The sequence below is a fragment of the Coenobita brevimanus genome, chromosome 57 (assembly GCF_032717465.1).
Source record: "Coenobita brevimanus isolate Jiangsu-jjx chromosome 57, ASM3271746v2, whole genome shotgun sequence".
NCBI classification, from domain to species: domain Eukaryota; kingdom Metazoa; phylum Arthropoda; class Malacostraca; order Decapoda; family Coenobitidae; genus Coenobita; species Coenobita brevimanus.
Window position 1 is genome coordinate 33,101,446 of NC_137010.1, and position 14,077 is coordinate 33,115,522.

At 43.5% G+C, this 14,077-nt stretch overlaps 1 protein-coding gene across 2 annotated transcripts in view; it reads right to left on the reverse strand.

Annotated features, from left to right (window-relative positions):
* The window catches only part of Pdrg1 (Pdrg1 prefoldin-like subunit), an 88,729-nt gene that overhangs the window by 18,996 nt on the left and 55,656 nt on the right, over nt 1-14,077 (reverse strand). For both annotated transcript variants that reach the window (XM_080274480.1, XM_080274481.1), the window contains one exon: nt 10,392-10,648. In XM_080274480.1, coding sequence (XP_080130606.1) covers nt 10,392-10,647 — 256 coding nt within the window. In that variant the 5' untranslated portion in view covers nt 10,648. The remainder of the gene's footprint in view (nt 1-10,391; nt 10,649-14,077) is intronic.

Below are 14,077 nucleotides of genomic sequence, written 5' to 3' on the forward strand. Positions count from 1 at the left end.
AGGGAGCTCCAAGGCTTGGTGGATGAGTTTGGGAGAGTGTGTAAGAAACGGAATCTAAAGGTGAATGTAGGGAAGAGTAAAGTGATGGTCTTTGAGAGAGGTGAAGTCAGTGAATGTACAGTGAGGTTGGATGGTGAGGAATTGGAAAATGTGAGTACGTTTAAGTACTTTGGGTAGTGTGATGAGTAAGGATGGAGGTTTGGAGAGTGAATGTGCTTGAAAGGGTACAGCAGGGAAGAAAGGTTGCTGGTTCTTTGAAAGCAGTGATAAGAAACAGGGAAGTGAGCATGGAAGTGAAAAAGTTACTACATGACAGTATTGTGATACCAACTCTAACATATGGAAGTGAAGCTTGGTCGTTGTTGGAAGGACACAAGTCAAGAGTAAGAGCAGTGGAAATGAGTTATTTAAGAGGAGCCTGTGGAGTCACATGAAGAGACAGGCTGACAAATGAGGATATAAAGGAGCGTTGTGGTGTGGATGTGGATGTGATAGGAAGCGTTATGAGGAACACACTGAGGTGGTTTGGCCATGTGGAGAGGATGGAGGGTGAAAGACTGACGAAGAGAGTGTATGTGAGTGAGGTGGAGGGGGGAAGAGGGAAGGGGAGGCTGAGGATGAGATGGAGGGATGGGGTGGAGAGGTATATGAGAGAGGGGGGTGTGAGTTGGGAGCAGGGCAGTGAAATGGCGGGGGACAGGGCGACTTGGAGGCGATTTGTTTGTGGCCACCCCAAACGGGATTGAGGCGTCTGGCAATAGATAGACAGACAGACCATGGCCAATGTACCCCCTCCCTGTCCCCCTACCATCATCCAACATAATGCTGTGGCACCTGGCAGGGAAATAAAGAAGAGGAAGAACCTAAGTTATGCAGATAAACTGGAAATGTGAAACTTACAGAGAATGGTGAGACCAAGCGAAGTGTGGGGAAGAAACATAACATCAATGAACCAACTGTGAGGGGTATTTATAAGAATCGTGATCACATCATAAAACAAGCTCATTTTTAGACTATTATATATTAATATGTGGTACAAAAAAGGTATCTTAGGGGTGAATATTGAGGTCATGGCACCAATTAGAATTATTACCATAAGTTCTTCAATTCGGCTATCACGGTTTCGATTATAGCGCAGACATAGCGGGACCAATTACGAGTGATAGCCGAGGGTTGAGTGCATATATACATATATCCATCAGCCAATCCTACATTGCCCCATGAGAAGTGTAGGAGCCCGGGGCTAGGCAGTTGGTCCTGACACTTAAGATGAGTGACCAGTCTCACTCATCCCTGAGTGGCATTACGTGACCAATAAACCCCAACCACCCCTTGGATAGAAACCTTCACCAGCTCAATCTGATTGGAGTGCAATAATTACTCACTAAACCACCAGGTGCCAAAATTTGGTTATATCATTACCAATCAGCATAGTAAATGGTTTCCTGGTGTACAGGAAACCATTTGGCTTGTCACTCAATGTAGAGTCACCCACAGGCAGAAGGAAGAGGAAAGAATGAAGGAAAGAGGGAGTGTAAAGTCACCCATAGGCAGAAGAATGAGGAAAGACTGAAGGAAAGAAAGACAGAAGAGGATGGAAGGAAAGAAGGATGGAGGAGAGGAAAGGGCAGACACCTGAGAGCAGCACATCGAGTGAGTGAATGGTGAGCGCCCCCACCTACCACATATATATATAATACATACATACATACATATAAATATATATATATATATATATATATATATATATATATATATAATACATACATACATACATATAAATAAATATATATATATATATATATGTACACACAGTAGGCTCGTACAGTGTGCGAGAGATTGGGTGATCCACGACCTCGCGGTGTGAATTCGGGCACTGAGAATACATAATCTCATAGGAAAAAATACATATGGGCGGTATCTCCTTATACCTGGACATTTTTTGGCCCTTAGAGACAATAAATGTCAAATTTTTCAGACATTGTACTACAGACATAGCTACAATAACAAAAATATGGGCAGTCACCTTAACAACAGTAGACAACAGGCCTGATGGACTTAAACAACAGGGGTTCTGAGGTGAGTGCCTCCGCCGCCACCCCGGCCCCACCACGCATGTTTAATGGTTGCCAATGTTGTATTATTCCAGGCTTTGACGAAAATTTACGGCCTGTCGAATGTTACATTTCTTCCAGAATGCAGCAACAGTCATTATGGTGGGTGTTGCAGGTATGCCAGGTGAAGCAGGTGAGTCATTTGGGGCTGTGGAGGAGGAGGGGGATGCGGCTGGTGAGTCAAGTGGGGCAGTGGAGGAGAAGGGGACGGCAGAGGGCGAGTCTACTCACATTTTTGGCAATTTCCTTCATCTCTTCTTGCTTATTTGTTTCATTGCTCATCTTGTTATGGACATATTGGTAGTATAACAACTTGGTATTCAAGAAATAACCGTCATTATTATAGAAACTGGGTATCTATTCTAACTTACTGTCATTGCCGAAAACATTATTGTCGAAGTTGTTACTGGCGAGATCTTACTGTAAACTCCTCTTGAGCACCTTCCCATGAGCCTCTAGATCACTATTGGCATGTTGTTTGGGCGTGGGGGTCGCGTACTGAAGGAAAATGACGTTTTTAAGCCACTCCTTGCCTCTACCTCGTGTTTTGTGAGGTAAACTTGCACATTCAAGGTTTTTGGTTATTATTTTTGTTCACTCGCGCACAATCCGATTCGCGCAGTAGGCGAGTGTACTGTATATATATATATACAGTATACAAATATATATATATATATATTTTTTTATACTTTTTCTGGGCTTTTCTCTAATTTTCCTGGGCTTTTTTCTAATTTGTCTGGCCTTTATCTAAGGATTTATCTGGTTTGGACTTGCCTTGGACTTGGATGTACAGCTCCAGACAGAAATTCGTGGTACAGGATAATCTGCCACTAGAGGTCAGGTCAATCGCACATGTCAACCCCCCTAACTCCCCCTCCTTACCCACACCAAAACACTGATTTGTTCGGAGGATAGATGGGAGATATGAAGCTTCGCTCATTCTCACGTCTTACCGCATGTAATGTTACTTTTATTTATTCCATTATTAGGTGTATTATCAAGTGCATAGATTCATCTTCAGTTCCATGAGAAATAATTATATTGAAGTTTTACCAGATTTCAATACAATGACATTAATGTATACAGTAGAGTTTGGTTTCCAAATAGTTATCAACGTGTTCTAAGTGACAGACTAAAATCCAAGTAACAGTTAAGTGATTTGGCCACTTAAGTCCCTCTCCTGCCCTGTCATTGGGACAGCCACATATGCACCAGCCTACTCATCCACCTACCCACTCAACCCATCCAACACAAACTGCCGACCTTATCCCAGCCACCCACCCAGCCCACCGATCCCTGTTATTCACTCTGCTAACCCACGAATACCACACACGAAGTTCACCCAACAATGCCACTCAACACATTCACTCATTCATATCGCCCTGAACCCATCCGGCCACCCTGCCCAACTACCCACTTAGATCATCCCGACCACACAATCATCTCACCCACCCTGGCAACCAAAGGTGCCCACTCACCCTGGCAACCCACTTTGCCCGTACATCCCGACAACCTATCTTCCCCACTGACTCCTACCGCCCACCCTTCCCACTCATGAATTCCACCCACCCTGCTCACCCACCGATGCCATCCACCACATCCACCCACACAACCCTCCCACCTTTCCCTGAACACTCCCCACCCACCTCACCCTGCCCATCCAACATCCACTCCTTCCACCGACCCACCCGCCGATCCACATGCCCAACCACCCTTCTTACCCAATCCCATTCACTCTGCCATCCCATTCACCCATTTGAACCCGACTTATCCATCAAACTCATCCTATCCAAACCTAACTTCCCAACCCCTCCCCAACCACTCACATATCCAGCCACGTACCCACTCAGCCCACCAAACGCATCCACTCACTAACGCATTTACCTCTACAACCCACCCAAAGCCACTCCACACACCACACCCAACAACCATCGCCCCCCCCCCCCTCCACCATTACCACTGTCCACCCACCCTGGCAATGAACCGAACTACCACACCCACCAACTCAACCTTATCAACTCCACCCATCCAACCAACTGACTCAAACACACACGCACACAGAAACCAAAACATGCATAAACAGACAGACAGACAGACAGAAACACAAACACACACACACACACACACACAAACACACACACACACACACACACAGAAACCAAAACATGCATAAACAGACAGACAGAAACACACACACACACACACATTGGCACATAGAGAGAGAGAGAGAGAGAGAGAGACTGACTCAGTAAGACACAAACAAAACATGCATAAACACACACACACACACACACACAAACATGCACACGCATGCACGCACGCACACACACACGACCATCAAGTGATCCTGACCGACCCGGTGAATTACACTGTGGCGAACAGAGAGAGACAGAGAGAGAGACTCAGTAAGACACAAACAAAACAAAACATGCATACATACACACACACACACCGGGGCAAGAGAGAGAGAGAGAGAGTGGAATTAAGTGAGCAATAACCCCAACCATCCCTTGGATATAAACCTTCACCGGCTCAATCTGACAGGAGCGCTGTAATTACCCACTAAACCACCAGGCACCATAATTTGGTTATATGGTAACCACCCAGCATACTAAATGGTTTCCTGGTGTACAGGAAACCATTCGTCCTGTCACTCAGTGTAGAGCCACCCATAGGCAGAAGGAAGAGGAAAGAATGAAGAAAAAAAAGACAAAAGAGGGAGTGTAAAGTCACCCGTAGGCAGAAGGACGAAGAAAGAATGAAGTAAAGAAAGACAGAAGAGGAAGGAAGGAATGGAGGGAGGAGAGGAAAGGGCAAACACCCGAGAGCAGCGCTACATCGAGTGAGTGGATGGTGAGTGCCCCCACCTACCACAACTCATACACAACTTTAAACAAGACAGCACTGCAGTTACACTGAATTCTGGGAGAGATGGGTGCATTGATGTGATGTACGGCATTGTTGGCTGAGCAAGGCGAATGGCATTCGTGGATGGGGAAGGTGGGTAACTGTGGTTGGTGGGCAAGATGGGTCATCGGAATGTTTGGGTAGCCAGGGTGTGCGATGGGTCGCCAGGGTGGCTGAGAAGACTGTGCGGTTGGGGTGCTCTATGTGGATGGTTGGGTTGGTAGGTGCGTGGGTGGATGTGTTGGGCAGCACTGTTAGACAAGCTTGGTGGGTGATATTTGTGGGTGGGCAGGATGGATAGTTGTACAGGTGACTGGGAGGAGTGAGTGTTGGATGGGTTGAGTAAGCAGGTGGATGGGTGGATATGTGACCCCCCACATGAGAAGGCACAAGTAGGACTTGTATGGGTTGAGTAAGCAGGTGGATGAGTGGATGAGTGGATATGTGGCTCCTCACATGAGAAGGCACAAGTAGGACTTGTAGGGCTAGTGCTCATATAACTTGTCATTGTTATATAGATTTTAGTATGTTGTTTACAGTATGAATAAATATTTGGAATAAAATGCTATACAGTGGGGTCATTCTATTGACATCTGCTAAAACCTCAGAATACTGTAATTACTTCTCACTGAACTCAAGGTGGATTATTTGAGTAATAATACACCTAATAATAGAATAAATTATACTAGTGTTACATGCAGCAAGATGTGAGAGAGTGAAGCTTCAGATCTTCTATCCATCTGCGTAATGAAATAGTGGTTCAGTGGGGGTAAGGAAGGAGAGTTGGGGGGTGAATGTTTGCAATTAACCTGCCCTCTGGTAGCAGACTACCCTGTTCTCTTATTAGCGCTCATGACTCTACTGGTTCATTATATGATCAAGAAGTTGTCTAGACATTATGAACTGCTGTCATTAAGTCAGTGCCTGAAGAGGGCATGGTCAAAGTTAATTACCGCAGAAAGAGGCGCATCAGCAGAGTGGCTCATGCTCAGTTTCATTTCCCTGACAATGTAATCAGAAATAAAATAGCAAAGAACATGGTTGTGTAGGCTTTGCCAACTCCTCAAGAATCAAGAATGGTACTGTACATACATTCAAAGGGGTGAATTTTCCCTCCTCAATCAACTAGTCTATGTTGATGTCATGTTTATGTCACTTCCTGATGACACTTAACCAAGAATTGTCTTCTATTAGTTAGTTCATTCATTCATCGTCTAATCCAAAGTTTCCCCCATGAGGAGTGTAGGAGCCTGGGACTGGGCAAGGTGGTTCTGACATTTAAGATGAGAGTGAGCAGCCTCACTCATCCCTGAGTGGCATTATGTGAGCAATAAACCTCAACAACTCCTTGGATATAAACCAGCACCCGGCTCAATCTGATTGGATTGCCTTAATTGTCCACTAAACCACCTGGTGCCAAAGTTTGGTTATATGGTTACTACCTAGCGTAGCAAATGGTTTCCTGGTGTACAGGAAACAATTTGGCTTGGCACTCTGTGTAGAGTCACCCATTGACAGAAGGAAGAGGAGAGAATGAAGGAAAGAAAGACAAAAGAGGAAGGATGGAAAGAAGGAAGAGAGGAAAAGGCAGGCTCTCAAGGGCGACTAAATCTAGCGAATGGATGGTGAATGCCCCAACCAACCACTTTCTGGTTAGTTTATTATGTAAATTTCACACCAGTACACGTTTTTTCTATGTTTGTGATACTTACAATTACTGTAACCGTAATAAGAGTTGATTGTAGTATCATATTTCAATAAAAATCGCACAGGTAATGTTTCCACTTTTCCAGTAACGTGTGTTACGGTCACATTTTCCATACCAGCACAACAGTTACTAGGAACAATATTTTTGTATATGGTTATGATCCTTATTTATTGACATATTATTGATATGAGGGACTCCTTGACTGAACCACTGAATTATTGATATTACTTACGCAAAGTACAAGAGGGGGTACAATCACGGTAACGTTCCTCACACACCTTTTGAACATCAGTATTAAAACATAAAAACAATATGACTTTGGTATGATGTAGTGTGAAGTGTTGGTAATGTAGCTTGCATATGCGTTTGTTTAAACTGCATACTTTTGTACATATAACTGAGAGTAGTTCAGTAACTTGTCTGCAAATGTAACATCCTTCAAACAAAATGACCCTATACATATATGTATAATATACAGAGAGAGAGAGAGAGAGAGAGAGAGACAGACAGAGAGAGAGAGAGAGAGAGAGAGACAGACAGACAGACAGACAGAAAGTGGGGGGGGGGGGGATTCCGTTTGAGGAACGTTACATTTGCAGACAAGTTACTGAGCTGCTCTCAGTTATATCTGCAAAAGTATGCAATATAAACACATGGCTTTTGCAAGCTATATTACCAACACTTCATACCACATATACCAAAGTCATATTGCTTTAATGTTTTAATGTTGATGTTAAACTGATTTTCAAAAGTTGCGTGAGGAATGTTACCGCAATTGTACCCCTCCTGTACTTTACATAAGTAATTTCAATAAATCTGTGATTTTACTGGTTCAATCAAGGAGTGTTTCATAACAATAATATGTCAACATATAAGAAGCATAACCATACCCAGCAAATTTGATTATTCCTAATAACTACTGTGCTGTTAAGGAAAATGTGATCATAATACACGAAAAGTGGAAACATTACTTGTGCGATTTTTATCGAACTATGACAATACACTCATCTCTTTTTACAGTTACAGTATTTGTAAGTATCACAAACATAAACAAAATGTGTACTGGTGTGAAATTTACATAATAAACTAACCAGAAAGTGGTTGGTGGGGGCCCCCACCATCCACTCACTCGATGTCGTGCTGCTTTTGGGTGCCTGCCTAGTCTTCTCTTCCTTCCTTCTTTCCATCCTTCGTCTTCTGTTTTCCTTTCCTTCATACGTTCTTCTTCCTTCTGCCTGCAGGTGACTCTACACTGAGTGACAAGCCAAATGGTTTCCTGTACACCAGGAAACCATTTACTACACTGGGTAGTAACTTTACAACCAAATTATGGTGCCAGGTGGTTTAGTGGGCAATTAAAGCACTCCAATTGGACTGAGCCAGAGCAGGTTTATATCCAAGGGGTGGCTGAGATTTATCGCTCATGTAATGCCACTCAGAGAAGAGTGAGGTTGGTCACTCTAATCTTAAATGTCTGGACCAACTTGCCTAGCCCAAGGCTCCTATGTTCCTCATGGAGCAACAATGGAGTAGATGATGATTAAAATGGGATTATTCCCCCGAGCTAGACCTTGATACATTGTATAGCCCTGCTAGGGTTACAGGAGAGTGCTTCCCCTTCCAGCAAAGGCAGCCACCTGGGTGCAGTGCGAACTCTCAACCTAACGATCTAGAGTCACACTCTTTACCACTGAGCTACTCTGCTCCCAAAGTGTAGATGATGAATGAATGAATGAACTAACCAGAAGACAATTACTGTTTAAGTGACATCAACACAGACTAGTTGACTGAGGAGGGAAAATTAATTGTTTTAAATGAACATACCATTCCTGATAGTTGACGAATTGGCAAAGCCTGCACAACCATGTCCTTTGCTATTTCATCTCTGTTTGGGTTGTCAGGGAAATGAAAGTATGACTCACTGTGCCGATGCCCCTCTTTATATCGTAATTAACATTGTTCATGCCCTCTTCAGGTACTGATTCAATGACTGCAGTCCATTTTGTCTAGACAACTTCTTGGTTGTATACTGAGCCAGTAGAGTCATGAAGACTAATAAGGGGACAGGGTGGTCTGCCACCAGAGGGCAGGTTAATTGCACACATTCACCCCCCAACTCCCCTTCCTTATCCCCACAAAACTACTGATTCATTACATGGATGGATTGGAGATTAGAAACTTCATTCTCTCTCACGTTTTGCTGTACGTAATACAGCATTGGAATAATTTATTCTATTATTAAAAGTATTATTACATGTATACACTGAAAAGTAATTATACTGAGGTTTTAGCAGATTTCAATAGAATGACCCTGCTGTATAGAAACTTATTCCAAATATTTATTCAATGTGTGTGAGGAAGAGAGGTATGGAAGTCAGTGAGGCGAGGGGAATGACAAGAGATCGAGCTGGCTGGATGAATGATGTGAGAAATGCATGATCAGCGATTTAGCACCCCTTTTTAACGTGAAAGCGTTAGGATTGACTTTATCAGATACATTTGTATGAAACTACAGAATGCGGTGAAAGTTTTTTGGAATATCAGACTGAACCAGGATTCCGGGGGCATGAACGATGAGTAAATAGAGGCATGGCACATTGGACTGGGCAAACTTGTGCTGTCTGGATGTTGCTACTCCTCATCTTGACCTAGGGTGGGAAAGGAGGTCTGGATTATGATGATGATGATGATGATGATGTCTTTTAAACAATATACTAAAAACTAAATAAGTGACAAGTTATATGACTAATGACCCTAAAAGTCCCACTCTTGCCTTGCCATGTGGGGAGCCACATATCCACCCATCCACCTGTTCACTCAACCCATCCAACACTCACCCTTCCCAGCCACCTGTGTGAACACCAAGCACACCGAGCTCAGCCATCCATCCTGCCCACTCATGAATGCCACCCAACACATCCACCCACTCACCTACCCACCCTGAACCCAAACACCCATGCAGACTGCCCCAACCACACAATCTTCTCAGCTACCCTTATGGCCCACACATTCTGACGACCCATCTTGCCCATCAACCACAGTCATCCACCCTCTCCACCCATGAATGACACCTGCCCTGCTCACCAAACAGTGCCATCCATCACATCAACCCATCCAGCCCTCCCACCATACCCACCCATCTCTCCCAGATTTAGGTGTAACTGCAGTGATTTCTTGTTTGAAGCTGTGCGCGAGAGACATTACATCTTTTTCTGGTAAGGTTCCTCATGTTATGCATGTATTGTGTGTGACGGAGCATATGGCTTATCAGAGTCTCTTACAAGATATCACAGGGCTACATTTGTAACGGTACTAGGATGCCTATTTATAAAGTTACGTTAGTTTTCTCCAATTCATAAGCTGAGTATGGGGGAAAAAAAAAAAAAAAAAAGTCACACACGATACTCCTGAATGATACAGACAGTCCCCACTGTTCAACTGGGGTGCATTCCATAAAAAGAGGTTGAATAATGAATTAGTCAAATAACGAACTATATTTCCCATATGATTGTTAAGAAATAGGGGGGTTAGGTTCCTGACCACCTTCATCATTCAAAAAATACAGAAGAGAGAGAGAGAGAGAGAGAGAGAGAGAGAGAATTAATGTACTACATAGTGATCAAATGCTAGAGAAGATGTGACCATAAGAGGGTTAAACACACCTTTCTCAATGCTGTCCACCACAAAGCTATTAGGCATCCTCAGAAACATGTTGCCGACACATATCCAGGTGCGCTCAGACTCCCTGCGTGGCTCGGAGGTACTGCTGTTGTTGCGGAGGTTCCTGAGCGCTTCACGGTTGGTGTTGCGACGCCGGTCAAGAGTCACAACCTCCTGTTGGTCACTTATCACCTCCTCTGCAGCTGCCTCCACCTCCTCCAGGTACTGCTGAATGATGGCAGGGCTTTTGTTGGCCATGCTGGAAGGAATGATGGGGATGGTAGAACAGAGAAACATCAAAGTGTACAGAAAGAGGTACAGACAGGGACATAATTTATCCTAACATTCCACTGCTGCCTCCTCACACTCACACATATCCACTATTTTCATCCCTGATTAATCATCTGTGGGCAAGGAAATGTACTGCTTCTCTTAGCTTAGGATTATTCACAACCAAAGGGTAATGAGAAGGAGAATGATGGAATACGAGCATACCCCAATAATTAAACTGAAAACCAAAGATTTTTTCGATGATACAGAACAGGTGAAACACCCCAGAAAACCAATTTGTTGTTCTTCGTTTGTTTTGTTCCTCAGACAATCAGAGCATCTGCCTTTGAAATGTATGCAGTTCAGTTCATATATTTTTCAATATAGGAAAAAAAAAAAATCTTTATATATTTTCAACAGAATAAGAAAATGTTTTGGAAGGAGGCGAAAAGGGTGCGAAAGGGAGAGTCTGGGAAGGAAGAACGAGTAAAAGCAGAGGATGGAAGGATGTTAACTGAGATGGATGCAGTAGGGAAGAGATGGGCAGAGTATTTTGAAAGATTGTTAAATGTAGAGGAGGAAAGGGTGGCTGAGATTGTGGCGGATGGAAGGGTGCAAGGAATAAATGTGTTGGGAGAGTTGAATGATTCTCTGATCATGAAGGAGGAAGTGGAGAAGACAGTAAAGATGAAAACAGGGAAAGCTGCAGGTATGGATGGGTGTGCTGTGGAATGCCTGAAGGGTGGTGGAGTGACTATTGTTGACTGGTTAGTAAGATTGTTGAATGTGTGCTTTGTGAATGGTATGGTGCCAATTGACTGGGCAAGTGCTTGTGTGGTCCCGTTGTATAAAGGCAAGGGTGATAAGTATGAATGTACTAGCTTTAGGGGTATAAGTCTGTTGAGTGTTGTAGGTAAGGTGTATGGTTGAGTGTTAATTATGAGAGTTAGAGAGGGTACAGAGGGAGTGATTGGTGATGAGCAGTGTGGCTTTAGGAGAGGGAGGGGATGTGTGGAGCAGGTGTTTGCTGTGAGATAAGTGTGTGAAAAGTATTTAGTGAAAGGCAAGGATGTGTTTTGGGCATTTATGGATTTAGAGAAAGCGTATGATAGAATTGATAGGGAGGCTTTGTGGACTGTTTTAAGATTGTATGGACTTGATGGTAGGTTACTAAAAGGGGTGAAAAGTTTTTATGTAAATAGTAGAGCATGTGTAAGAGTGGGAAATGCTGTGAGTGATTGGTTTCCCGTGAGAGTGGGGCTGCAACAGGGATGTGTGATGTCGCCTTGGTTGTTTAATATTTACATGGATGGTGTTGTAAGGGAGGTGAATGCAAGAGTTTTAGGTGGAGGTCTGAGTCTGGTGAATGTTGATGGTGGAGGGTGGAATCTGAAGCAGCTGCTGTTTGAAGATGATACTGCACTGGTGGCTGATTCAGAGGAGAGATTGAGACAGTTGGTAGAGGAGTTTGGAATGGTGTGTGAAAGGAGGAAATTGAAAGTAAATGAGAATAAGAGTAAAGTGATGAAGTGTACGAGGTTGGTAGATGGTAGGGGGATGAATATAGTTTTGAATGGCGAGTTGCTTGAGCAGGTAGAGTGTTTTAAATATCTAGGGTCACATGTTGCTGTGGATGGAAGAATAGATGCAGAAGTGAAGTTTAGAATGAATGATGTAGGAAAGGTGCTGGGAGGAATGAAAAAAGTGTTTAGATGTCGTTCGCTTAGAATGGATGTAAAGAGAAGGCTGTATGAGGGTGTTGTGGTACCGACTGCGTTATATGGGGCTGAAACATGGAATATGGGTGTAGCAGAGAGGAAAAGTTTGAATGTAATGGAGATGAGGTGTCTGAGGAGTAAGTGTGGAGTGAGGCGTATGGATCGAGTGAGAAATGATGAAGTGCGAAGGAGAACTGGAGTTGTTCGGGAGATGGCTGGTAGAGTTGAGCGAGGGTGTTGCGATGGTTTGGGCATATGGAGAGAATGGATAATGAGCGATTGGTGAAAAAGATAACTAGATCTGATGTGAGAGGTGTAAGGCTGAGAGGAAGACCACGAATAGGATGGATGGACAGTGTGAAGAGAGCCCTGGATGCAAGAGGGATGGCTGTTGAGCAAGGAAGAGTGGCTGTGCGTGACAGAAATAAATGGAGAGAAATTGTGAATGAATAAATGATGATGCAGCCCTGAGGGGATATTCTCCTGCATTTGGTCTGATCAGCTAGTCAGGTCAGGTGCGGGTAAGGGGATGGGTCTGTTATGATGTGGCAGAGGTAAACCAGTTCTGCTGTCGGGCCCTGCTGCAGATGCCACTGATTGCATTGCGCAGTTGACCTTTGTGCAGTGTGGTGCGGTGAGGATCTGTCCGTTCTCCCCTTTGGGGCAAAGATGAGAATGAATGTGTTTGAATGGATGAGTAAATGAGGAGTGTGTCGTCCTGTCTCGGCTACCTCCCTTTCCTTGGGGGAAGCAGCCTAGGTACATAGATAGATATATGGGATCAGCATGCAAGGATTCCCCTTACATCATGATTACCCTTAATCTACTGAAAAAAATTGCTGTGGGACAAAATCTATGTAGGAATTTCATTTTTACTTGTGCCTCCACTACAAGATTGAGAGAGAGAAAGAGAGAGAGAGAGAGAGCAAAACTAGGTAATGCTTATGAGAGCCATACAGGCCAAAATGCTTGCAAGGGCTTGTGTAAACACTGTCCTAGCAAATGATAAGAGGACGGGCGAGGAATGCAAATTAATTGAGCACTTCCTCTTTTACTGAATTTTCTTGTAATGATTTCTTTAATCTTTGGATGTGACTCTGTACTGGTTTGCATGGAAGCCTGAGTTTAACAAATGACTGTGCAAATTGGTTACTGTATTGACACATATGCATGGTACTGTACTTTTAAAACAAACAAATCCTTTAGACACTCTTGTACCCTACATGGTATAAGCATAGTTTTTTTTATGTCCTTTGTTGGTACATTGCTCTACATATTTTTAAGCTTTGGGTGGGGGTTGGAATGCATGTTCAACTTACTGGGAAAATCATTTTGAAATCTAACAACATCAACATCCGACAACTATCTTAGGTACGCACACCTGTCAGATATCAAGGTACACCTGTATTTAGTGAACTAATGTTGCTAACTGTACTACAGCAATTTTGCTGTCCAATGCAATACAGACAGAGGTAGCTCCAACTATGATGTACCTGAGAACCTGAGAAGTACCAAGGTTTGAATGATGCATGAAAAAATGTACAGAACCAGGTATAGCTTATTTCTTTCACAAAGTACCAATAATCTTTGTACAAGTTATGATTTCACAATACCGAGACATGTTCAAATGGAATAAATCATACCCACATTCTGAAACTGCATTTACTGTGAAGATAAAACAGCTTCTGCCTGACTTGGAT